Below are 26,371 nucleotides of genomic sequence, written 5' to 3'. Positions count from 1 at the left end.
CTCTTAGGCAGATCATTCTCGTTCCCCAGACCCTGTTTCAGAGTTCAAATAAACCTTTCCCGAGTGTTCCCTGACCCCTGACAGATATTTCATATAGCCCTGTCTCTCCTCTTCACCTCCGCTGCCTCAGATTTCAAATAATCTCCCTTAAACCCTCATCCTCTGGCTGCTGTCGCTGACATTGCCATGAAAAAAACATGTTTTTGTGAACTCTCTCTTTCTATTTATCTACCTATCTATCTACATATCTGACTGTCTGTCCACCTAGTAGTCTGAATAAATATAAGGTATCAGGCTAAACCTTTAAATTAATTAGGCTAGTACCCGTGATTCAGAGAGATCACTCAGTTCTGAAAAACCCAGCATCAACAAAGATGGCTTTCCAGAGACGGATTCAGCTGGGTCAGTGAAAATGAATTAGCTTGAAGTTGAAGTGTCAGGCCAAGCAATAGGATAGTTGACCTGGAAATATATATATACATTTGGAATGCACCTCAAAGAGGGAGACTACAAAATCTTTGTATGAAAGTTTCAGTTGTTGTCACTGTATGATTCATGATTGGGATGTATGTGCTCCTCGACCCAGCTGCATAAAGCCTGAGCAGATGTAATGATGCTGGGAAGAATCGCCTAGCTTAGTATCAGCGATTATTGCAAATGCGTGAGCTTACATTTTGACCAGAAGCGGCACCAATTTGAGCTTAAATTTAGCAGCAATAACCTGCTACAAAATATGCATCAGAGTGTGTAGCTTTTCTTTTGTCCAGAAAACCAGTTAGTCACCCTGATGACTAGCTTCATGCAGTTAATCTCGGCTCATATTTATTTAAAGTGTTAACCCAATTATGAAATAGCCGTTAGCCTAATGTCAGGCCTATTTGCCGTCGGTAGAATGTTTTTCCACAGACTGCACAAAAGCCTTTAATTTAAAAAGCATCACTTGTATCCTGAGGCTGTCTTTATTTTAAAAAGGGTCAAAACATCAGCCCAAATGGCCTAAAGAGGAACCCGATATGAAAACACAAATGTCCAAAACTGCAAGGGTTCTGCTGGCACGAGCTGATGAGAGCAGAGGATCTCACTGAGGATAACCTGCTGTGTTCTTCACTTGTCACATTTTGTGTATTAATGTAATACTCTTCTCCATGATCTTAAGGAAAATCAGTTTGGTTACATTGTGCTGCCGTATGTTCAACAGCTTAATTCCTTTTAATGGAATTGGGGTTTATTTGTAGGATAATTTAATTAGTGATACTCAGTAACATATATTTGGCTCGACAGGGTTAAATCTCATCTCCTTTACGCCGCAATAATGAAACATCAAAATTAAGGAAATGTGTGATTCTACAAGGTAATGCACAAGCAGAAGTAATTTCACATATAACAAAAGAGGCGTTGGACCATAGTATAACTAGAATACGTGTAAAAGCAAGAAGGGTTTGTTTATTTTGAAGATTAATTCTGAACGAGATGGTTGTTGTGTTACATGTAAAAACATTGTTTTGCCATTTTCTGGCAAGTGACAATCAGAAAATCCCAGAGCAAGGGAAAGGCACATGGGGACAGCACACCCTCAGCAGAAAGCTGTCATATTGCCTGAGTGAAACAAAACCTGCCTCAGCGATTTTGGTCATTTTCACACCATTTCCTCCGCCAAAACAACCAAAGTCCAGGCATGCCTGCCATTATGAGAAGCTCTTGTTCCCGGCCTCAGTAAAGACACTGTTTATTCCTTGATTGCTGATTTACTCTATTTTGAAATAATCAGGATTATTGGAACCCGATGCTTCACTGCATTTATATTTATGGGATCCTTTGTTTTGAGTATTTGCTGGTGTTTATTTACGACAGTACTGGTTTGGACTGAGATTGATGTGTATGTGTTGTCTCCCTAGGTGAATCAGGACAATGTGGTCAAGGTGGGTCACAGGCAGGTGGTCAACTTGATTCGGACGGCAGGGAACCGGCTTTTCATCAAAGTGGTGACAGTCAGTAGGAATATGGCTCCAGATGACACCAGTCGGAAAAAAGGTACAGCACTTTCTGCAATGAGCTAGTATTGCCTCGGCAATGTGATTGAGACAGTTACATTCCATAACATTTTGTTGTGACCGGTGCGGTCAGTGTTTATCAACACAAACACTCCCCCACCAATTTTTGGTTGATGAGATCATTACATATAGTTCATTTTGTATACATGTAAATTTGATAAAAATGCTCAAATTTAACACAAGAATATCACACGCCTCATATTCACTAGAGTCACAAAACCAGAGAACATAACTCTGCTTCACACCCTATCAGTGAACAGCCACCACATCCACAAACTATAGTTCCTTACATTTCCATTCAAAATAAGACATAAAACAAACCTTTTCGTTTTGCCATAACTTTTATCGTTCAAGATAACACACTTTTCTTGGAATGGAAAATATCCCCTTATTATATGAGATCAGATTTGATACGTTGTTGATGCTATAATTATACAGATGATATGTCTCAAAGACACAGACATATTTGTTTGTAATTCTACAAATAGAACATGAAATTAATGTAATTTAAATAACTCTATGATACATTAAGCAAGCCTGCCTTGTTTGATTGGCTGAGAAAGGTCAGGCTGGGTCAGTGCCAAGGCATGCCAGGCCAGGAGCAAGACAAACAGACTCAGCTACTGCCTGTGGTATCGGTCCAGAAATCCTGTATGATGGGCTATACAAGTGCCTTTTTATTTTGTGCATTAATGTGCTAATTGTTGGAAATCCAAATCCATTAATATAGTTCATTGCATCATGTGTTGATGTGGTGTGACTCCTGTAGGCATTCTACAGGTATTAAATATGTCACGTAAGCACAGGGTTGTTGGACTGGGAGTTGCTTCTTTCTGTGTACACGCCTGCACGTTTAAGAGCCCAGGAGGGTCTTGTGCCCAAGTGCCCTTAATTTCAAAATCAGGCCATGATCATTATCTTCTATTGTGTGGCAGTCATATTACGCACCGCTATGCTGTACCATAACTTTAGCCTGTACTGGCTGATAATGCACATCCCATATTCACATGCTGTGTATACCCATAGCTTTTAAAAAAAAAAACAGGGCTCTGCAGCCAGGTGATGACAGTGCCAACAGCACCTAGTGATGAGCGGCCTGCTCATAAAGGTCCAGAGGTTCCTGCAAAGCTGTGAAATGCCTGTTTGCTCTGTGAGGAGTGTCTGGGAGCCAAGCCCAGCTGAGGGCACATAAAGAAATAAAGAGGAGGCAGGGAGGAAGGGCAGAGATGGCGCTGGTGCCCGTGCCAGGCTCTCAGCGAGGAAGCCCTGCCGCCTGCTCGCTTGGCACCGCTCTGACACTTCTAGCCTGGAGCAGACTACTACTGCGGAGCGGGCATCTGGCACTTCTGATGCCCACACTGCTGGGCATGGGCACACTCAAGCGCCTGTCCTACTGGCATGCAGGGGAAGGGGGCACAGACACTGCCATCTGAATGCCCACTTTGATTTAGAGTAGATATAAGAGTTCACCTTCATGAACCTACCAGGGATGGTACCAGAGGAGATGAACACACATGGTGAAGGAACACTCAGTCACAAGGTCGGCAGTGTGAACTCTCTCTGGAGCCTTAAATCAGACAGTATTAACCCTCGTCTGTCCCTATCTCATTCCCTGAAGCACCTCCACCTCCCAAGAGAGCTCCCACCACTGCACTGTCCATGCGCTCCAAATCCATGACCTCGGAGCTGGAAGAACTAGGTAAGATTTCCATTTATCCCAAATGAAAAAAGCATGCTGGATCTGAACATTGTTGCTGATAATGTCCAGCACTGGTGTGTCTGAACCCTAATCCTAGTTGTGAGGTGAAAATTCACTCAAGTTACCTCAGGACTCCAAAGTTGCACATAAGTATATTTATTTAACAACAAACAAGCTTGTCAGCATCTCAAGTCTTGGCAGACAAGAGAGAGGCACGGGCTCACTCCCAGACTGCAGTAGAAAAAAGGGAAGCAAAATTAAACACATCACACAAAGTTTATATAGAAAGCAGTTAGTGTTCTCTGACGCCAAACACTTTGTCAGCAGGGATATCCATGTGGTGGGTCTCTTACGTCCGAGGTCATCTTACTATGCTTCAGCATCAGCAAGGCAGAAAAGAAGGACTATTAGTTTTTCTTATCAGCCCTTGCTTACACACACACTCGCACAGAAGGGAAACTTTTAAGCACATACAGAGTAAGAAACATCAGCATTTAAGAACAGAGACAGAAACGTCGTGTTTCAGCTCACAAAGGCACATGATTAACACATACTTGATTAAAGTCAGAGTTTCATATTTCTTTGTCACTAGTGTCCCCTTCTAACACGGTGGTCTCTTGCCTTGGCGCTTTTATTTTACGTTTGTGTGATTTCTTTTAACCTTTTGTCACTGATCGATCCCAAAAGTGGATAAAGGTAAGCAGGGATGCTGAAGTGTTTATGCACGTCAACAGTGTGGCACACCTGGTTTATTATGTTGCATATCCATCAGAGGTCAATGTGGCCAGAAATATTTGGTTGCTCATACCACAGCTTGTGCTTTCCATATGCTATACATTATGTCATTATATATATTTTTTTATCGTTTAGCTGCTGTAATGACTCGCTCAGTCATCATTGTACCTCTGTATGTATTTCTTTTGTCAAATTCAGTTGCTATAGGCTAGTCATTACAGTATAATGAGCAGATAAGGGTGGTTGTTAGATGCATGCAGACCTCTGATAAATATATGGCATGAGTCTCTTAGTGTACAGCACCATTGCTATTGTCACCCCCAGAACTCAGCAGTGAGCACACTAAAGTTACCACTGTCTTCCATAAGTCTTAAAAAAGCAAACAGGCTGAGCTCTTTAAGCCTCTCAAACTCATTGTACTTCTCATCCCAGTGATGTGGTCTGTGTGCTTCACTGTAATACAAAATGTTACGTGTGGACCATGACCATGTCCATTTGTATTAAGGTTTGGCCATGTGTGTTTAGCAAAGAAAGGATGTGCATATTAAGTCAGTGAAGATGCAGGCCCAGGGATCTGCTAACGGTTTCATTTGCATTGCATTAACGGGATCAACGTCTTTGGACAGCAGGAGAGTAGTCAGCACTTCCATCATGGCCTCTGCTTAGAAATGCAGTTAAAATGAGGAACTGGAGTTCTAAGGCCAGAGGCTGTCTCTTGCCACTAACTCATGGAAGTAACAAGTTATCTGAATTAGTTCTTGATCCTTGGCATATCCTTGATTGAAAGCCTTCAGTCACTTGTTTATCTCTTTCTGCTAAAATGGACACTTAGGGCCTGATTTACTAACAGGATTGCGCCCATTTCTGGCGTAAAATAGCGGTCGTAAACATAAAACGGTATTTACTAAGGGGCAGCAGCGCATATTAACGCCTGTGGGTGTGAACAGGGGAGGTAACTTGGAGGTGGGTGGTAACGTAGGCGTGAGGCGCAATTTACATGGGTGGAGACAAGGTAAGTGCGCCTAATGATGTCATGCGTGGTATTTACTAAACTGCCTGTGGAGCGCACGTCTCCAATTTGCAGGATAATTCTCCGCCTCATAAAAGCACGTCTTAACCAGGAAGCGCAATTTCATTGAGTCTGAAAACGTTGATATGGCAGCAGTGATAAGAGCAAGGCGAAGAATGAAGACAGAGACAGCGCACAGAAAAAAAAAATTCAACTCGCATAACACATTTTCAGTTAAATGAACCACAAATCATTAGACGGTACAGGTTAACCAGCCACGCAATACTTCAATTACTGAACCAGATCAGAGATGACATCTAACCCTCCAACGGAGATCACATTCCATTCAATCAGTTGGTAAACATTGCAAATATTGGCACCGGATCATTTCAAACAGTTATAGTATCAGCAGTTGATATGTCTCAGCCTTCACAAATATTCACACAGGTACTCGAAGCATTGCTATGGCGCACTGGTCAATACATTTCCCCACTGCCACAGCTGAAATTATAGACATCAAACAGGACTTTTTTTGAAATTGCAAACTTTCCGAATGTAATATGAACCATTGATTGCACCCACGTCCATATATATTGTAGTGAACCCATGTCCCTTGTAGAAATTATTAATCTCGCCATGCACACATCTATATTGTTATAATAGACAGTTTATGCATTAATGCCACCAATAGCATATTCTTTATAATCGTGTTCTTTTAAACATCTTGCTGTAGGTGATGGCGGGCAGAACAACATTATAGCAGCGCACACATTGAATCAGGTTCAGTGATTGAGCGAACGTGAACCAATATATCAATCTCCACTTGCTGTAGCTTCATTTTCTCTTCCTAAATAAATACCACGGAAAATACGGAAAAACACCGTGCGTTAATGTGCGAACGCAGTTTAAGCAGCGGTCGCAATGTTAGTAAATCAGGCCCTATATAGGGCGGAGTAAACACAGATTGCCCAGCGCGATCTGGTTTGATAAATACCAACTAAAATGCGCTAAAACACCGTGCGTTAATTTGCGAACGCAGATTAAGAAGCGCTCGCATATTAGTAAATCAGGCCCTTAATATCTGGTTGTGCAGTTCTCAGATTTGCACTTAATTTCTCTACATTAACTACACATGATTCAACTCTTTCTGCTTATAGGAGATTGAAGAGAACCTGCAATCTTTAAGTATCGCCATATATGTGTGGCATACACTTCATGAATGTGGAATACATGTCCACATATAGTATATACCCATGTTATTCCCCTTGGCGGGATTCATTCACCTTCTACATAGCGCTCTGCTCTATTCTCCATCGCTTACACGATCTCACCCATGAGCTGAGATGGCTTCTTCCCTTTTGATTAAGTTTACACAAAACATGTTTACACAAAACATGTGTTTTATGAAATTGTATGAATGAGAGAGACAGAGTTAAAAAGAGAGAGATAGAGAGAGAGAGAGAGAGAGATATTCAATCTCAACCACCAAGTTCTGCTCTGAGACCTTTCCTTCTCCCCCCAGCCACCTTAAGGAAAAAGAAGGGTGGTAAGTTGTAGTGGAATATTCTTTGTAATGTTATAACCACTAAGATGTTGTCATCCAGTTTAACTTGTTTGACCTTTGCATGATACCTGATTTAACCCTCCATATATTTATTTATTTAATTCCTAATTATTAAATGCATGCTCAAAACTTATGTCAACCATGATGTATTCCTATGTTCAACATCTTTTGGTATCATCATGTGGTGATAGATTACTCATTAATAGGGCACAATTTGTTTGGATTTTTGGATTTTAAGTTGGTCGCACGCACTGTGTTTACAGGAATGGATTTTTTTTGTTCACATTTCTGTTATTTTAATATGTGTTTTGTTTATTTTAAAGCTTCCCAGGTCACTTGAGCCGCTCGTATCTTTTTGTAGTGGTAAACAATAGGTTACACCAGCACAGATTTTCATGTCTTCAAGGATGTGTTGTTCAGGTGTGCAGTTACCCCGCCTACACAAGCCGTGCATTTCAGGAGCAGTTCTTGTCTCAGAAAAATTATACTTCAATTCAAGGAAATGGTCAAACCTCCATATTGCATTTAATAGCCCATGTGTTCTTTGGTTAAACCCTTATCTTTTTGTGTGTGCATATGTATATATGTGTTTGTGTTTGTGTTTGTGTGTGTGTGTGTGCTCTAAATATATGTGTGCACCTGTGTACTGTATGTGTGTTTGTCTCACTGTACGTCTGTTGGCAGGAACTCAAATGGAGTGTTTTCCACATGTTGTGATGAGTCAGATTAAGACTCAAGTTCAAATATAGACTTATATGTCTATACAACATTAACTTGAACATTGATGACACAGCAAACCTCTGTGGGGTTGAGTTTCAGTCCTCAGGATGAAAGTGTCTTTGCATTGGTGTGTGACTCGGTGTGTGCTTGTTCTTAATTTGAAGATGCAAGGTTGCCATGGTAATGGGGTTACAGTCATCTACCATAGGAGCATTGTACCTGAAAGGCCGAGCTGCTATCAAGATAGTTACTGCTGTACCTTCCTGCATTACTGCACATGCCCATTACTGCTAACACTGCCTCTTCAACAGACATTTCTAATGATCAGCAATCACTCTTAATAATGTAGATTATAAAACATTATAATCCATAGATATTTCCCCTACTCTCTATGAAATTCAAGTCAGTCAAGACCGTTGTACAGTAAAGAGTGCAATGAAGTTCCCTTTTGTCAGAGGTGATTGCTAGAACATGGAGGTAGATATTGTAGTTAACTTAAACTTAAATTCTACTTGTGAGAGTGCTTCTGTGTATTTGTGTAATGTACGTGTATTTGTGTAATGTACGTGTATTTGTACTGTATTCATTCATGCATACTCTGTGTGTGTGTGTGTGTGGTAGATTAATAAAGAGGAAAGTAGATGGTGGAGCTGAAATTGTGTTCACCAGCATGCCTTCATGTGTTTTGTACTTTGTGGGTGTTTGTATTATAGTCGTCGTATTATTTTGTATTATTGTATTTTTATTATTGTCTATTGTAACTCTGTATGTGTTCAGTAGATTGTAAAACTCAAATGGTTCTAGTCGGTTTTCCTTTACGTCTGTGTGTGAGAGTGTGTGTTGTTTATATATATGTGTATTGTATGTAGTATATGCGTGTATATTGTATAGTTATCTGTGTGTTTGTGCCTGTGTGCATGTGTGTGTGTGCGTGAATCCTTATTTTTGTGCAAGACATGTCCTGTACTGAACCTCCTTCTCTTCCTCCTTCTCGTTTCTGTGTAGATGCACAGGCTTCTAATATTGAGGGTCTGAAGAAGAGGATTGTTTTTCAAGTCACACTAAGTAATCATCTTAATGCATGGAGGCTTTCCAAAAAAAAAGCAGTCTTAGCATGTGGCTCATCGGCAGTGGCTAAAAATAAGACAGAATTACTCAACATTTTAAGCGCTTGCACGGCTTTGGGGGCTGACCACAATCGATTCAACTATTGTTTTATTTACTTGTTTTATTTTCTGTTCTGTTTTATGTCCGTCTTTTTTCGTTTATTTTTGTGTCGGATTCAAACAGATGGCTTTGGGCGTTTACAAGATTTAGAGTTTCAAGATTTCTTGGCCATATTGTTATTCAACTTTGCTCTGCAACATGTTTTCCAGATAAAGTGGATGAGGTGCCATCACAGAATGCCATGCGGGAGAACTCCTCTCTGGACATGCGAGTGGCTACTATTAAACCACGCCCCAGCAGCCGCTGTCTAGGCACACCCACTGATTTTAGTGTGAGTCCTTCAACTGCTCCCGAGATGGACTGTTAGATATAAAAGTACATTAAAAAGAACACAAAAATGCTAAGCATACAGATATGAGCATCAAGTAGCTCATACATGCAAAGATAAGGGCATCTAACTAATTAATGTCCCATGAAGAAGTACACTATGATGGTCATCGAACTGCTACTTTCTCTGGCTAAAGTCACCCATGCTTAAATATTTTACAGGTTACTGAAATGGCCTTTTGGTTTGGAAGGCTGGTGTTTATAGTGAATTTTCCGTAATCTCATTCCAGTCCATGTACGATCGGCAGGGTGTGGCAGTTGTGCCCCCAACGGTGCCTGGACCATACCTGGGTGTGCCAAGGGGCACGATGAGGAAGCAGAAGTCTATAGGTGAGAGAACACACATCACACAGGAAACTAGGAATAACAATAATAATAATATTGATACCAATATGGTCTTTCTTTTTGAGGGTAGCATACATGAATTGTGGAAATATTTTTGGTTTCTATTCTTCAACTATACACCTGTATTTCTTTCACAGAAAAAATTCAACCTCACTCATTTGGTCTAGGTAGAACTACTTGTAGGTAACCTAAGCTAACATAAAGACTCTGTTGCTATGGCTGACATCAGGTCTCATGCACAAGCTTGATTTGAATGACCTTGTGATTGGTTGATTAGTGACAGGCCTGTGCCAGTGAGTAGCATGCGCTTCATAGCTTACAACAAAGAATGTTTAAAAAAAATATATATATATGTTACAGGCTACACGATAAATAATTACAGAATACGCTACCAAGAGACAAAATATCTTTATACAGTTTTCAAAATGCATTTGTTTGATGACACGTTTGTGTAGACAGGAGCTAGTTCAATTTTACAATCAAACATTCAATTTAATTTAGGCGCTGAGTGGGTTGTTTTGGTTGGTTGGTGACGTTATTGCATCCCATACAAGCTCCATAATTATTCCCTTGTGATTAAAATGACATCTTTCACAGCCACTCTGCTTCTGTATTACGAAACATTGTAACGTCGAATGATAGGAATGATAAAAAAATGGGGATAATCTCTCGATTTGGGAGTTGGACCTAGTGAGTTACGATTTCTCTTGACATCTTTGTTCTCCCAGACCAAGGTGCTACTTTTAGCACTAAAGGGATTTGTGAATAACTCTCTAAAAATTATTTTTATGAGCTACTTTTGGCCTGAAGATGCTTTCTGAATACGGGACCTGGGATAGAAATCCCACATAGATTGAATCAAAGTTATTGTGCATATACTGCAGTTATCATGACTCTGGCACTTTTATCTGGCTGATAACTGATTACTATCAATATAATTACTGTTCTGCGATCAATTTTGAGCTGTGTGCCAAGAACACTAGCATAGCCTCAGCGAAGTTCATTATGTTTCATTATCACAAAATTAGAGTGATCCTCTTGCCATTTTTAATTCTTGAGATGGGCCATTATAACTAATTATGCATGTGCTGAAAGACATTCTTTACGATCACTGAGTGCATTTTAATGCGTGGTAATTCATTTAATTCATGGTCCTTAAATTCCGCTTTGCCTTTCAAACCCTCTGGCCGGAGGCAGGAGATTTTGGAGTAATATTCCTCATACTGTTTATCAGACTCTATATTCAGTCCTATTCCCTGGGGAGAAACACTCAGACACTGCCCCTTCTGCTCAGACGGGTTGGTCCGCCAGGTTTCTGGTTGGCTTTCTCTGCTGTGGCATTGGTGCCAGAGCAGGTGCAATGCTGTGAACTGAGAAATGGGTGATGTGCTTGTTTTCTCACTGAGATGTATGTGTGTCTCTACTGCCCTGTCCCTTCTGTTGTGCCCGTAGACTAAATGTTCATCATTACTTTGGCTCAGTCTGGAGGTGGCCTTAGGACATAGGGTTGAGGCTTGATCATTTGATTAAACAATCTGCCTCTCTGACAGGAATCACTGAAGAGGAAAAGCAGTTCCTGACGCCCCCTTTGCTGAAGTTCACCCGCAGCCTTTCCATGCCTGACACCTCTGAAGACATCCCCCCTCCTCCTGGCATGTCACCTCCATCACCACCTTTCAACTCACCCAGCGCCCCCATGGCACGAGGGTATGCCACCACTCAGCCGGGATTTACCCAAAACTCTGTCGCCAGAGGTCATCCCAACCGGCCAGACCCCAGTTTGGGCACCATTCGCAGAGATCGGCCGTACCAACGGCAGAACTCAGACCAGTTTGACTATCGGAACTCTGCCTCCCAGCAGACGCTATGCAACCGGACCCGCTCCCCTGTACCAGAGAACCCTTACTCGGAGGTAGGTAATAAGAATCAGTACATCCCTGCCAAGCCGGCTCGGCGGAAGGGCATGCTTGTAAAGCAGCCCAACGTGGAGGATAGTCCAGAGAAGACCTGCTCCATCCCCATCCCCACCATAATCATCAAAGAGCCCTCCACCAGCAGCAGCGGTAAGAGCAGCCAGGGTAGCAGCATGGAGATCGAGCCCACCACCCCAGAGCACGCGGGCCAGCTGAGACCAGACGAAGGGTCCAACATGAGCAACCCCTTTGCTGCTGCCATTGCCGGAGCTGTGCGAGATCGAGAGAAGCGACTGGAGGCTCGGAGGAATTCTCCAGCCTTCCTATCTGCAGACCTTGGGGATGAGGACCCCGACCCCACCCCTGCACCACGCCTACGCCAGTCCAAATCCATTGATGAGGGTATGTTCAGCAACAACGAGAGGTTAAGGAAGCTTATGGCACCACCTGCCTCTCTGGTGGGGGTGTCTTCAGGTAGGCGTGGTAGTGGACAAGGTGGAAGAGGAGGTGGTGGTGGAGGGGGTAATGTGACAGATTTCAACACCCCAGAGCCAACTCTTGTGCGAGAACCTCTCAACACACGTACAGGCAATTGCCCCAATCTGGACAGTCCAGTTAGCCTCCCTGTTGGTAAGACCTACAGTTCCAATGGTGAAGGGTATTTGCACCCTGTCACAGGCAAAGCCCTTGACCCCAACTCCCCCTTGGCTCTGGCCCTTGCTGCTCGAGACAGGGCCATGAAGGACCAGGGCCAGCCTCCCCCACCTCCTCCCAAGAGTGAACCTCACAAACCTGACCTCAACCAGCCTCTCTTCATCGACACCAAACTGCGGTCCAGCATCGAGGCCAACTACACTGCCGCTGCAACTATGGGGCGGCCAGCTGGGCGAGGAGGCTTGCGCAGACAAAACACGGAATCCAAGTATGAGACGGAAGTGGCCAAGGAGAACAAGCCTTCAGGAGAGGAGAAGAAGAACATGCTCATTGACATAGTGGACACATCCCAACAGAAGTCAGCAGGGCTTCTGATGGTGCACACAATGGACCAAGCCAAGTCCAAAGAGAACAGAGGGAGGCAGGGAGACCCGCCCACGCAGGACAGTACCCCTGCAGAGCTAAGGGATCCCAATGCCAAGAAGCCAGCCCCTGGCGCAAACCCACAGGCCCCTGTCCATCCCAAGACCATCATCACCGTTAGCTCAGTGGATGAGCCAGTCAAGTTGCCCTTCCGTATTCCACCTCCTCCTCTTCCTTCAGTAGACATTGAGGAGGAGTTTGAATATTCCGACCCGCTTCCTCCACCTTTGGAATTTGCAAACAGTATTGACATTGCAGAGGACCAAGTAGGGGCTTTTGCAGAACTTATTAGACAACAGAGCAAGAATGGGACCGGGAGAGGGACAGGTCGCTTACCCCCTTACCATCCCCATGCTCCCCCATCTGTCAACGCAGAACCCAAACGGCCTGTAGGCCTCTCAAACTGCGTCGGCCCACCCAGCTATCCACCCCCACCACCAGAAAGCTTTGAGCATGTCACAGACTCGGGCATAGAGGAGGTTGACAGCCGGAGCAGCGGGGATCCTCACCTGGAGACCACAAGCACCATCTCCACCGTGTCCAGCATCTCCACACTCTCGTCAGAGGGCGGCGAGGGGCTGGACACCTGCACAGTCTATGCAGACGGGCAGGCCTTTCTGGTGGACCGGCCCCCTGTGCCGCCCAAGCCAAAACTGAAGCCCATTATCAACAAGAACAATGCACTTTACCGGGACCCACTGATCGAGGAGAGCCTTGAGTCTTTCGGGATGCCCCCTATGGCCCCTCCTCCACCCCCTGGTGGCGCAGCACAGACTGAGCCCCCCAAAACCCCCACGCAGAGGAGCTCCAAGCTTTGGGGGGACCCCCCTGAGCAGAGGAGTCCCCCCTCATCCATGCCGGACCCTAAGGCCAACATGATCAGTGAGCTAAGCTCCATCTTACAGCATATCAACAGGGATCGCACATCCAAACCAGGGGAGGCACTTGATTCACCCACAGGATCCAGGTGCTTTGGATCAAGGTAACGCAGCTTCATGTCTTTTATGTATTTTCATCTGGCACCCACTGACCTCTGTTTAACCTTAGGGTTTTTCAAAAGTTATGCTAATTATGTTTTATGGATTTTCAGGCAGAAATGATATGATTGTATTGGTATTGTACTTTGTGTTTATTTGCATTATTTATATGTGTATGTTAACCTACACATTATGTAGTCATCTATCCATGTTAAATGATGCCGCCAGAAGTAGTAAGTGGTTTTACATTGATATCCACTCTATACAGTACAGTATAGCTGTATGCTCAGCATATTGTTAGACTTCTTGATGTACGTAGATGTTGTGCCTTAACTTTCTTTAGAATGTACGTACAGTAGGTTCTGACTCAACTAAATCTGTGCCACAGTGGCAGCTAGTGTCAGCAGGTAGAGGCCCTGAATATAGCACGTATTAGGTTTTTAGGTAGCGATACTGAATGTTTAACGGTTATCTATAGGTTGTTGAGGCCTAATCTTTTTCAGTTAGTCTCTACCCTTGGATGGACCCTTAACCTGAAGCTCAATTTTTTTTTCAATCCCTATCTTGCATAGCATGAAGGAAGGGAGATTCAATTATTCAAAGACCACATGGATTTTGCATAAAGTGGTCTGTCCTTAACCACTCAGGTGTAGAGCAGAGAAAAAGAGGCTCGTTTGCAGCTCGTTTGCAGTCTCACCCCCCTCTCTCTTTCTCTGTCTCTCACTGCCTCTCTCTCTTTCTCTGTCTCTCACTGCTTCTCTCTCTTTCTCTGTCTCTCACTGCCTCTCTCTCTTTCTCGTCTCTCACTGCTTCTCTCTCTTTTTCTGTCTCTCACTGCTTCTCTCTCTTTCTCGTCTCTCACTGCCTCTCTCTCTTTCTCGTCTCTCACTGCTTCTCTCTCTTTTTCTGTCTCTCACTGCTTCTCTCTTTCTCGTCTCTCACTGCTTCTCTCTCTTTCTCTGTCTCTCTCTGCCAATCTTTCTTTCTCTGTCTCTCACTGCCAATCTTTCTTTCTCTGTCTCTCACTGCTTCTCTCTCTTTCTCTGTCTCTCTCTGCCAATCTTTCTTTCTCTGTCTCTCACTGCTTCTCTCTCTTTTTGTGGGGTCATGTTTTATGGATGAATTGGGGTTGCTGTCAGTAGCTGTGGAATCACTTTTATGATCAGGTGAACAGGTTTACAGTGCGTTTACCCATGACCAATGTCTCACTTTCATTTGTTCTAATATATAAGTCTAACACTAACAGCATGGGCAGGCTTTAATATGTGTAGTTTCTGTTCAGATGCTTCATGACTGAGCTTCCTTCGGAAGAAATTAGGTCAGTCAGGTCATGTTAGGTCAGTGAGCGCTTTGCAGTATTTGTTTTTGTTTAACTGTTTGGATAGAAAGAACTATTTTGTAATGAAGTAATTTAGATTTGCAAGAGGAACAAAGTTGGTACTCATGTTTGAGCTCGTTTGGGGTCTATCAGCATTGGTAGATAAAGCTGATATGATGTGGGCTGTGCCTTTAGTCTTGCAGAGGTTTCTGCTACAATAGGATAACCTGTGTTTAATGACCAATAGCATGTCAGGAGATGAGAGACTCGTCACAGAGTCATTCTATCTTCTCCCTTTCACAGTGAACAAGGGTCACCAGGAATCTCTAATCTCAGCTTTAATCAGTGCTCTACACCAGAACTAAATGACAAGTACAGCACCAAGGATTTTTTCTCTGAAGGTTCACAGATTAGTGTGTGTTCCCGCCTGTGAACGAAACAGTTGCCTAGCAACGAGCAGATGATCGTTGCCTTGGGGCCTGGTTGCAGTGTCAGTCCGAGTAGAGAAGGCTCAAACCTCCCAGCCTGAAGGGTTGTTGGGGGGTGCTAACCAACCCACACGAGAGTTCTGTGACCTCTCCCCAGCACGGCGCCTGGCACGTGCAGCCACTCGCTGGACACAAAGCGTGGATGGCGTTTATGGGGATGCCCTGTGTGTACGTGCGCCTCTCAGGCACGAGCAGCCATGTGAAACTTAATTTCATCAATTATACAGGCGGCATATGAAGAGCTCCATGGCCACGCAGCCTCTGGCGGTGCTCCCATGAATGCACAGCGTGAATGCGTTGCACAGCCCAGTTGCACGGATGCTCAGCCAGGCCAAAATGTCCTGTAAATAGAAACATGGGCATTTTCTATGGTTATTTTGAATGGGTATGGATATAGATGTTAAAAATATTTGGAAATTGAGACAAAGCACTGATGCCCAAAACAAATGAGTAAAGCCATGAGATGTGATGAACCCAGTAATGTAACTTGTTTACCATTAGTTTGATGACAGCGCAAGTTTACGATTGTCTTTTGTCGTTGTCATTAATGTATAAACTACAAGCAAATATATAATGGTGACGAATTAAAATATTAAAGTAGGCCAACTTGAAGAAAATGTGTATTACAGTTGTTTTTTCAAACTTAGGATTCCTTTTGTTAGTTCACAAACGTTTGCATTCACCATTAGGATCATGTTTGTCATGATTAATTTGTCTTGTGCAAGTACAGAATGCCAAAGAAGATTAAGCGCTTAAAGCTCTCAGGTAGCAGGTATCAGGTCACTTGCAGCTGTGGCCATATAATCATTGAATTGACTGAATGAGTGTAATACCATTAGAGGTGCTTCACCAGACATCTGATTAAAGCATGCCCATCTAGCAAGCAGAGCTCCCACTGTTTAAAGCATGCCCATCCAGCAAGCATAGCTTCCACTGTTTTAAGCATGCCCATCCAGCAAGCATAGCTTCCACTTTTTTAAGGGACACACTGTCATGTACTCTGATTCACTGACATGAACAGTAGGCCACCCATCATAGTTCATACTTCACTCATGTGTCTTTCATGTGCTGTGTGTTTGTGCGTGTATGTTTCACATAAACTTAAAGTGTGGCCTAGTTACTTGGTTACATTTTCTCATCCCCCTCCTGCTGTTTTTCACTGCATCTCATCCCCATCCTCATGTGTCGTCCCCATGCTTGCAGTGCGGGGAGCAGCTCGTGCTGAGGAGCAGTAAGTAAGCCGTGAGCAGCACCAAGGGTTACCCCTACCCCCTCACCCTAACCCAGGCCTGTGACTGACTGAAGTGGGTGAAGTCTGGGCTCCCGGCCCCCTCCCCCCGTGGGTTGATGGGCACTGCCTGGTGGTGGTGGTGGGATGGTGGTCTGTGTGCCCGTGCACCCAGCTCACCCACTCTGCCAGTCTGTTTGCTCTCTCTCTCTCTCTCTCTCTCTCTCTCTCTCTCTCTCTCTCTCTCTCTCTCTCGTCTCTCATTCCATCTGGAGGCTAGTGGAATGTTTGCTGTGGTGTGGGGGGCAGGAACATGCGCACACACTCAAAAGCACTGATGTCAAACATACATACTGTACCTTTTCCATCAGTCCTGTCCGCTCACAGTTTCTCTTTCTCCTCTTGGGACTCATATCTCACACTTACACACTTTCTCTTCCTTACGCACACGCATGTTCTCTCCAGTTTTCGCTCTATCACACACAGTCACGTACACTCTCTCACACACACACGCACACACACACACACACTCACACACACACACACTCACAGCTGCGTGGTCAGCTGCGTGCTTCTGTACCCTAACAGTATTCTGTGTGATATAAAATGACTTTTTCTCATGTGCATCTTCATTCATCAGTAATGATTAGCATCAAGTCATTATGGGATGAGTGTAATGTGTACATGTTTATGCTAATGCACATCCCTATCCTTTGCTTGGCCTCTGTCAATATGTGTGAGCAGTAATATCATCCTTTGTGGGCTTCATCCAATCTGATGATGAAAGCTGCAGTGCTAATTTCCACGTCATTAATCCCACTGATAGCATGCCTATAGAAACAGCATACAACAGACGGAAGTACACCACTATGCAATATCACTTAAATGTCAAATGATTCCAAAGTGTATCACGTCTCAATAATTGCATTATTTCTATGTGGAATGGAGTTTTTCCCCTTAATGATACAAAACAAATATGTTTTAAAGACTGACACACAAGTTAGAAAACGTGTGATAATTGAAACAGAATTGAGTACACCTCCCAAATTCCCAATTAGCCTTATCGCATGAGCATTGTTATAAACTGACCTGGGAATACCAGGATTTTGGACGTGTTGGACTTCCTATGTGTATGTCTGCATCATGGCTCCACGTGGAAAACAATTGGCAAAGCAAAGGATACAGAAAGATTGGTGATCAACTAAATCGGACGAAACAAGAGTTGCAGCAGTAATCAGGAGGCACAGAATGAGCCATAGTACCACTAGTCTAGCTCTGAAAAACAGACAGGATAGTTCTTAAGACTTGGCACAGGGGTTATCAATGAGAATGCGAGTTTCTTTGGCAGCCCAGACGCAAAGGGCATTGCATAACATCAACCTCTACGTGCGGCGGCCAAGACTAACACAGTTAATGCATAGTCCTGACAGTGAAGCATGGAGGTGGGAGTGTGATGATATGGGGCTTCATGAGTGGAAATTGGGGAGATGAGTTATAGACGGCACCAGGAATGCCTGTTGATGTACCAAATAGATGGTGACAATATGACTCCCAGTCTCCAGAAGCTTGGCAAAAGAGGAAAATTCCAGCATAATGACGAGCCAAAGCACATTGCCAAAATCACGCAAGAGTTTCTAAAGATGAAAAAAAGAAAACTATGACCAGGCCAGTACAGTATGTCATCTGACCTGAATCCAATAAAATACCTTTAGGGTATTTTAAAGAGAAATGTAGAGCATCACAGCCCCTCCAGCAAAGACCACATGAAAAAAATGTGTCTCTGAAGAATGGCAGAACATCTCTCCAAAAAAGTACTAGTGTCCTCCATGCAAAGGAGGATTGAGTCGGCCATCAAACATAAGGTGGACATATGAAGTATTGGAAAAATAAAAGTCAGTAATGAAAGGTGAACTGGCTTTTGTTGCATTGAGTTTCTGCTGTGGGACCTGTGTTTTTAATATAACAAATCAACTGTTAGTTTTTAACATTACACACAAGATACCCTACTGTTTAACTTTGAAGTAATACAATTACTGTAAGGTGATACAATGTTGATTCATTTGACATTTAAGTGTTGTTGCACAGGGGTACTTCTGTTGTATACTTTATCTATCTTTTTGTGAGCTGTAAATAAATAAGATCCAAGTTTATTTATTGAAAACAGTTACATCCCATCAGTTAAATCTGATCATTGTGTCACTACAGAAAATCATTAGAAAATGACCACTGAGAAATGAGGCCACTGAATAATGCATAATATTTGAGTAGGACTGAGTGAGGAAGATTAAGCGTTAGAGTGTGTAAACCATACTGCCATCTAGTGGTGTTTCTTAATAGCATATATGCTGGTAACATCATCTGCCCATTACAGTAACTTCAAACTTTTTCATTCTATACTGAAGTGAAATTGTCACGTACATACACAAAACAGATCCATCTATACCAAAGGAAACACCTCAATCAGATTTACATAACTCAGAGGAAAAGCTTAGCAGATGCCCATTTCAACAAGATGATGATTTGATACCAGAACAATTTCTCACAGTTACACCCCCTCCCCATCTCTCTTTCACACACATAACACACACACTCTCTCTCTCTCTCTCTCTGTGCGGTGCTCACTGACAGCTGAAGGGCCATGGCAGGGGGGAGGGTGCTGGGTCACACACTGAAGGGGGCGGAGTCTATCTTTTGCCTCAGGTCCCCATCTGTCACCATACCCATGATGCCCCACGCTCCAGTTCCCATGATGGGCGTCTAAAGCTGGCACACACTGGCCGCCTCTCTCCCCCACACTCCTAACCAAACACAGAGCTAGGGCAGCAAAGGCGCGAGCGAGCAGCACAGCACAGCACCCAGGCTCACAGTAGTCGGTGTCCGCTCTTCTCCCAAAACTTCTCCCTGTAGCACACCATGGTGGAGTTCAGACAATTCAGATGTGGTCATGTGCACATGGACTCGGGGGGCTGACGGGCTGAAACGAGTGGATTTCTTGTGGAAATCCTCCTTTCCTCCTCCAATCCCCTCCGCGCAGAGTAATCTTTCCAGTAAGTCTGTCAAGTAATGAGGAGCAAAGCTTGGCAGAGATTAAGCCGGATGTCCCCAGGGAGAGCAGGGGCTGGCCGTTACTCATCACAGTCCAGTCCAGTCCAGCTATCTGAGCACCGAGCGCTGAAGCCTTCTTGGGTGGTCACCTCACAGGTGGAGATTGGATGAGCCGCTCAACACAATCTAGCAATTCCCACAGTCAACAAGAACAATAGAGGCTGGCAAGAATATAAATGAAATAGGATTGAACACACCTAATTTGTCTTTGCACCATCCCATCCCATTCTATATTATAGAATGTCATTGTTAATCAGCTGTTTTTACTTTATGATAGGTAAAGGGGTAATCAGTAAGGGTCAAAGTGTTCATTATCACTTCAGTCTGTTTATATCATTATTCTGCTCTACTAAATGAATGATGGACATTGGGGTCTAAAGCTGTGCTTGGTTTGGCATGGAGTGATGGTGAATCCCCGGATTTGCTTTGCTGTGATGCTTGACTATCACTTCAGCACTAGTATCAACCCTTGACTTCTCTCTCTCTCTCTCTCTCTCTCTCTCTCTGTCTCTTTCTCCCTCTGTGTGTGTGTGTGTGTGTGTGTGTGCAGTCCTCAGCGGAGCGCCACTGTCACCTTCGCCACCCCCAGCACTCCGCCCGCCAGCCTGCCTCCTCACCTCCACCACCACCACTCGTCCTCCAGCCCCGTCTCCTCTCCGACGGACTCCGGCCCTGCCTCAGGCCGCGCCTCTTCCCTGCCCGGTTCCGCCTCCTCACCCACGCTGACCGACGTGTTCGGCCTTCCCACCCCGCCCATGGGCGGGGGCAGCGGCGGCAGCAGCCTGGCGGGCAGCGAGCGCTACAGCCTGTGCTCCGCGGGCAGCCGCTCGCCCTCGCCGCTCACGCTGCTCCAGGCCGCCTCCAACAAGCCCTTCGCCGGCAAGCCCCTCCTCATGTGGACCACGCACGACGTAGCAGACTGGCTAGAGAGCCTCCACCTGGCCGAGCACAAGGATGCCTTCATGGACAACGAGATCGAGGGGAGCCACCTGCCCAACCTGCAGAAGGAGGACCTGATAGACCTGGGGGTGACGCGGGTGGGCCACCGCATGAACATCGAGAGGGCTCTCAAACTGCTGCTGGACAGATAAAAGAGGGCCGCCTCTTTATCTCTCTCTTTTTTGTAATCTCCCACTTCCTCCCTTTCTCTCTGTCGTTCTCTCTGGTGGTCTGGATGAGCACACAGGAGGTAAAGGACCAAGGATCTCCCCAAGTGTCTGCTCTCCAGGGATCTGAGGCTTCCAAGTGTCTCCAAGTGTGCGTGTGTGTGTCAGCTTCCCTCTTGGCCAGGAGGCTGCAGCTGCATCTCCTCTCTCAAGCTGATCAAGCAAGCGAGTTCTTAAGGACCACATCAACACCCACAGCGAGAGAGAGGGAGAGCCAGAGAACACATCAACCCCACCCCACCCCACCCCACGCCACCCCGAGCCACAGAGACATGCCCTCATGTCCGCCCCGCTTTGGAATACTGACTTTTTCAAACCGCCTCACTTGGGGGCACCCTAAACAGCTGAGCTGGGGGCTCCTTTTCTATCTTTGCTAGAGTTTCTTCACAGAATATTTCTTCACTGAAAACAAACACTGGGGTTATATTTATGGATGCAGCCGCTGTCGAGTGAAGAACACACAGGAATAAAAAAAAAAGGAAAAAAATTATTGACAAAACTTGTGTTTCTGACTTATGTATGAAAACAACCCCAGCCAGTAAGGTTGACTCAGTCTTAACCCACACTTTCAGTAATACTACATAGCAACACGCATTCAATCCCACAGTCCTCCACCGTCCCACCTTAAGAGTGGTCTCACAGGCACATGGGCACCACTGTAGCAGCCCCTCTGTCCGCTGGTTGCTCCTCCTTCCCTCGCGGAGACGCCCGTGGATTATAGCTGTCGAGAGGTGCGTGAAGTGACACACGTCGAGTGCGAATCCTCCTCGTCTTCCACATGAGTGCAGGTGAGCGGACGTGGTGAGCAACCCCCCACCCCACCCCACCCAACACACACCCAACCCAACACACACCACCCCCCTCTAAAACACTGGTTTAGAGTAAGTGCCACATCACTGGAGCACTGATGCACAGGAGCTCTTCTCATGGGTTGTCAGATTTTAGCCATATCAAAAGCATCATACCCTTTTTTTCCCTCGCCTCCCCATCACCCCCCCACCCCCCCCTCACTACTGTCATACACTTCACTTTTCATTGTCATTTGAGCAGCATAGGGTCCTTATTAAAGAAGTCATTTGGGACAGAGAGGGCATTTTGTATGAACTGCTTTGTGAAATGGTGTGAATAAAGGATGGTGCTACTGGTTATAAGCTTGGGACACATGAGAGAAACATTAATAAGGCCAGTCAATCAAACATTACAAGAGATGGACAGGAAGTGGACTACACTATCTGTTAGTAGACAGGCCCTAAGCTGGTCCGTCTGGTAACACAGAAAGATATTTTTATGAAAAGTTGTTCGGACACTAGACTGATACTGTGTATTACAGCTCCGGTGGATGAGAACTGAGAGACAAGGACAAAAATGCTGCTATCAAATCCAACAATGTGTTTATGGACCTAGATGCTCGAAGTGTTTGTTGACATGAAGGCCATCACAGGAGCTCCCAGTAGCGTCTTCTGTTAATCATTCTCTCTATATACCATCAGAAGCTGATAGTGTTGTGGCAGTAAAGTGTTAAAGCAGTGCAATTACAATATATACAGTTCAGAAGACAAGCACACGTCGTCTGCTTTGCTCGCAATTGTAGAATTGTGGAGCCGCCCCATTTGCTCTGAAGAGTGGTAGGCTTGTTGTGCACATCAGAGACAGGGCTAGCTCCGCCCTCTAGTGGATCCACAGAGGCATCTCAGGTGGCCATCCATTCCCATACCCCTCCCCACCTCACATATGAGCTACCAATTCCAGAAGTGATTTGGTGAATTTGTATTTAAGAATTATAAAAGATTTAAAAAAAAAAAACATATTTATCATGACATTGTAAATCTTTTTTTATTTTAAGAAATAAATATATACATAATGTATATGAATATATTGTTTGTTGAACATTTTATCATGACACTGGAAAATAATCATGGCATTTTCATCTGCAAAGAGGATGTTGGGCATAGTAGTTCAAGAAGTGAGCCCTCCTTTCCTGAAGACAGTGCAGAAAAGCTGCTGCCCCCTCCGTCCTGTTTTATGATGTGATGGAAGAAGGGTTACGTTTGTCTGCCCTCTCCGTCCTGTTTTATGATGTGATGGAAGAGGGGTTACGTTTGTAATTAGATGAGGTACCCAGAGAGAGATGAATGGGTGAGCAGCCATGATTTCCCATTATTCCCTGTCCCTCCTGCGCTCTCTCTCGCTCTCTCTCTCTCTCTCTCTCTCTCTCTACCTGTCTCATCTCCCTTCGTTCTCTCTTTTCTGTGGCTGTGTGCCAGTAGTCACCCCCCTCCCCCAGACACCTCTTTAGTTTGTGTGTGTGAGTGATATAGAAATGATGCTAGATTATTCTCGGAGAAAGGAAGGGAATTGTGAGCCTGCTTTGATAGAAGGCTTGCGCCAGTTGTGCTGCTATGACCCTATGTTTTTAAATAGATCTTATTTTAAAATAGCAGAACGTCAGAAAAAAGCACAGTATTTTTAAGGATTTATATAGAATTATATTGAATTTTATAAACTATTTGGATGAAGTAAAGCGTGGTTTGCCAAAAAAAAGTTATATTAAAATATAATGACTAAGTAAATTGATAGATTTCTGAGGTACCTAAGAAGCAATATTTATACTGAATGGATCTCTTTGGTTGTGGTTTTCAAGAATTGTGTAATCCCTTATCCCATGTAACTTTGAACCGAAGAAGTACTAACAACCCACAAATATGAATTATTCTGGAAATCAGACATGAACAGTAATAGTCGGCGCCTGCCTCCGATGCATATTGTAACTACATTTTGAAATCGCAGACTTAGTTTGTGTATAACGTGTGTAAAATTGACCAAAATATCACATGTCGTAAATGTATAACGTTTCTGGCCACCTCTTAGCAACAGGTCTAAGGACACTTTTACAGAATCTATATATAAATCTACAAAAAAGGAGTAGATGTGACTGTTGATTTTATGGAACAACATATCACTAAGCTAATTTTTTGTATGTGGAAACTTAGAGCTATATCGTAGTGGACTTAAATGAAATGCTAAAGACCATCACTTTGTGGATTGGGCAATGCTGCAAAACTAGCATGCCTCACTCTCCCGACCACTAAACAACTTCCTCTAGCAATCAGCTGGAATTAGTTTATTTAACTCATTTGTTTTCTTTTTCTTTTATATTTTTCATAGATATTATGATGTTTCTCGCTCTACTTTGTGTAAAGATCTGTGTTCCTGTTATCTCTGTTGCTGTAATTTTGTGCTACCAGATCCTCTTATTTAGACTTAATGAATTATTCAAATGAAAAAGAGAAGTTCCTGTAACTGCACTCTTCCCCCCAGATCCTCAATACTTCTTGTATGGCAACCAAAATTGGCTGTAAGAAATAAATATGATATTGCACTATTGTTGTCCTTCTTACTCTTGAGCATGTGTGTGTGTGTGTGTGTGTGTGTGTGTGTGTGTGTGTGTGTGTGTGTGTGTGTTTGTCTGTGCAAACCTTGTTGCCACGTCGACAAAAAAAATGTTAGCATACCATATTGGATGTTTAGCCCTATTTGCGGTCTTTTTTGTGGGCACTATTTTTATTCAAATCATTTGGGTGCATATATAATGCAGGCAAGGGAAGGAAAGTAAGGCATGTTTCTACTGTAAAAACTAGATCACATGGAGTGGTGTCAGAAATTCAGTTACTCCTTGAGGCTAAGGCCAACCTTGTCCTTGCAACTGTTCTAACATAACCAGAGGACATTATAGTATTATAATAATTCTATGAATGTAGGGGGATCCCCCCCCCCCTCCTCCCAAAACAAAATTACTCATATTTATTTTTACAAATCAAGTACAATTTATAAGGCAAAGTTAAGATTTATCACACAACCAGATTATTATTTAAAAATAAATGGCTACCTACCAAACAAATTAGTAATTTGAGGTAATGCTGTACTTGATCCCAGTCATACTAATATTGTCATAAACATGACATAGCAGATGCCATATCCTGTCATTATCCATCATGCGATCAGTGTCTACTGACATCACGACAGCTCTCAGAATTTTGGATACCATAGCAGTGTTCTGTTTCATGCTTATATCATAACACAAGGCAATTTGAAAGGCTCTCTTTACAGATAATGGTCATTTGACACAGTTTTTTCACTGGATGCTGGTCCATGACTGCTTATGACAGGACATAGCTGACATAATGACATAGTTATGTTAGTAATTTAACAGAGGGTGCACATGCTATGGATGTTTATGACATGGTTGTGTCAGTCATACGACAGAGGGAGCAAGTGATTAAGATTATGGACACCAAACAAATTCACCACTACAAAACTCCAGGTAGTAACAAACAGTTGTCCTCCAAACACCTAATGACTGACTAATCCAAATAGAATATTCCACAGAGCTTTGTAATAACACAATGTATATATCATCTGGAAACAGGCTTTATGGATAAGACTGAGCAACCCAGCTGCCTCACCTTTGGCCAGCTTTTGCCACCACAGCTGATTGTTGAGCCAGCATGTCAAACCCATGCTGGAGGGTGACAATGCTCTGAAGGGATTTGAAGCACACAGTGTCACTTTCAAAAGCATACGTCAAAAAAATAGAGAAGAACCCAGTATTTTGTCTAACCACCAAAAATGCTGTACAAGTATTCTCGTTAGATGCAGCAGATAGATCCAGAGTATCTCCAACACACTCCAAGTATCTGCCAGTGCAGACCCACACTAACAAGCATGTGAAGTAAGGGACACTATATCCTAAATTCAACTGCAACCCACTGAACTTAATGTGCTAGGCAAAACGGAGGGTGCTTGTCCTTAGTGGCAATTTCAGCAAGTTGTCCAATACCTGCTGTGCAGACTGACTGCACTGTTGCCAGTTGTGGAGATATGGAACACAGACCCCTGAGAGAACTTCCTGCAGAACTTTAGTCTGGGTCCTGTGGGAGGCCAAAAGGATCACCCAGAATGAAGAAGTAGGGTTTCAAACTCAATGGTGAGGAAATACAGACAGTAGTGTTTAATCTAACTATTCTCTAATATTGCATGAACAAAGTCTATTGAATTGAGTTGTTTTTCAGTATTCACCTACAGTAGATCCCATTTCAGTGGGAAATGAGCCGGTAGAAAATATGTGGTGTGGTGGTGCCCTCTAGTGGTAGAGATTTTGCTGAACATTCTAACTAGCACCAATACCATGCCACTTTAACATCACTCCTGAGATATATCGGCTAGAGTAATTTTTATGGTAAACAAACATAAATGGAATACTACTTTCAGATAACAGTTTTATTAGCCAAGAAGTAAACATATGAAGAACTGTTCAGACAGAAAAACTACTAGCCTCCATGGGACTGGAAATGCTACACAGACTGTTACGTTTTTACCATCATGTTACATTTGATTTGCATGTATGCACTTTAAACTATGTGTG

General features: G+C 43.7%; 1 protein-coding gene across 1 annotated transcript in view; it reads left to right on the top strand.

Annotated features, from left to right (window-relative positions):
• LOC308369418 (SH3 and multiple ankyrin repeat domains protein 2-like) overlaps positions 1-20,874 on the top strand; it is a gene marked incomplete at its 3' end in the record, with an annotated part of 86,672 nt that extends 65,798 nt beyond the window's left edge. The window contains exons 16-23 of the mRNA XM_080843840.1: positions 1,896-2,031; positions 3,670-3,750; positions 7,017-7,040; positions 8,784-8,843; positions 9,155-9,276; positions 9,563-9,662; positions 11,228-13,649; positions 20,334-20,874. Coding sequence (XP_080699966.1) covers positions 1,896-2,031; positions 3,670-3,750; positions 7,017-7,040; positions 8,784-8,843; positions 9,155-9,276; positions 9,563-9,662; positions 11,228-13,649; positions 20,334-20,874 — 3,486 coding nt within the window. The remainder of the gene's footprint in view (positions 1-1,895; positions 2,032-3,669; positions 3,751-7,016; positions 7,041-8,783; positions 8,844-9,154; positions 9,277-9,562; positions 9,663-11,227; positions 13,650-20,333) is intronic.
• Positions 20,875-26,371: the final 5,497 nt, after the last annotated feature.

Source organism: Sprattus sprattus (genome assembly GCF_963457725.1).
Source record: "Sprattus sprattus genome assembly, chromosome: 8".
Lineage (NCBI taxonomy): Eukaryota > Metazoa > Chordata > Actinopteri > Clupeiformes > Clupeidae > Sprattus > Sprattus sprattus.
The sequence above is the reverse complement of the archived record's forward strand: the minus strand, read 5'-3'. Positions and strand labels throughout refer to the sequence as shown.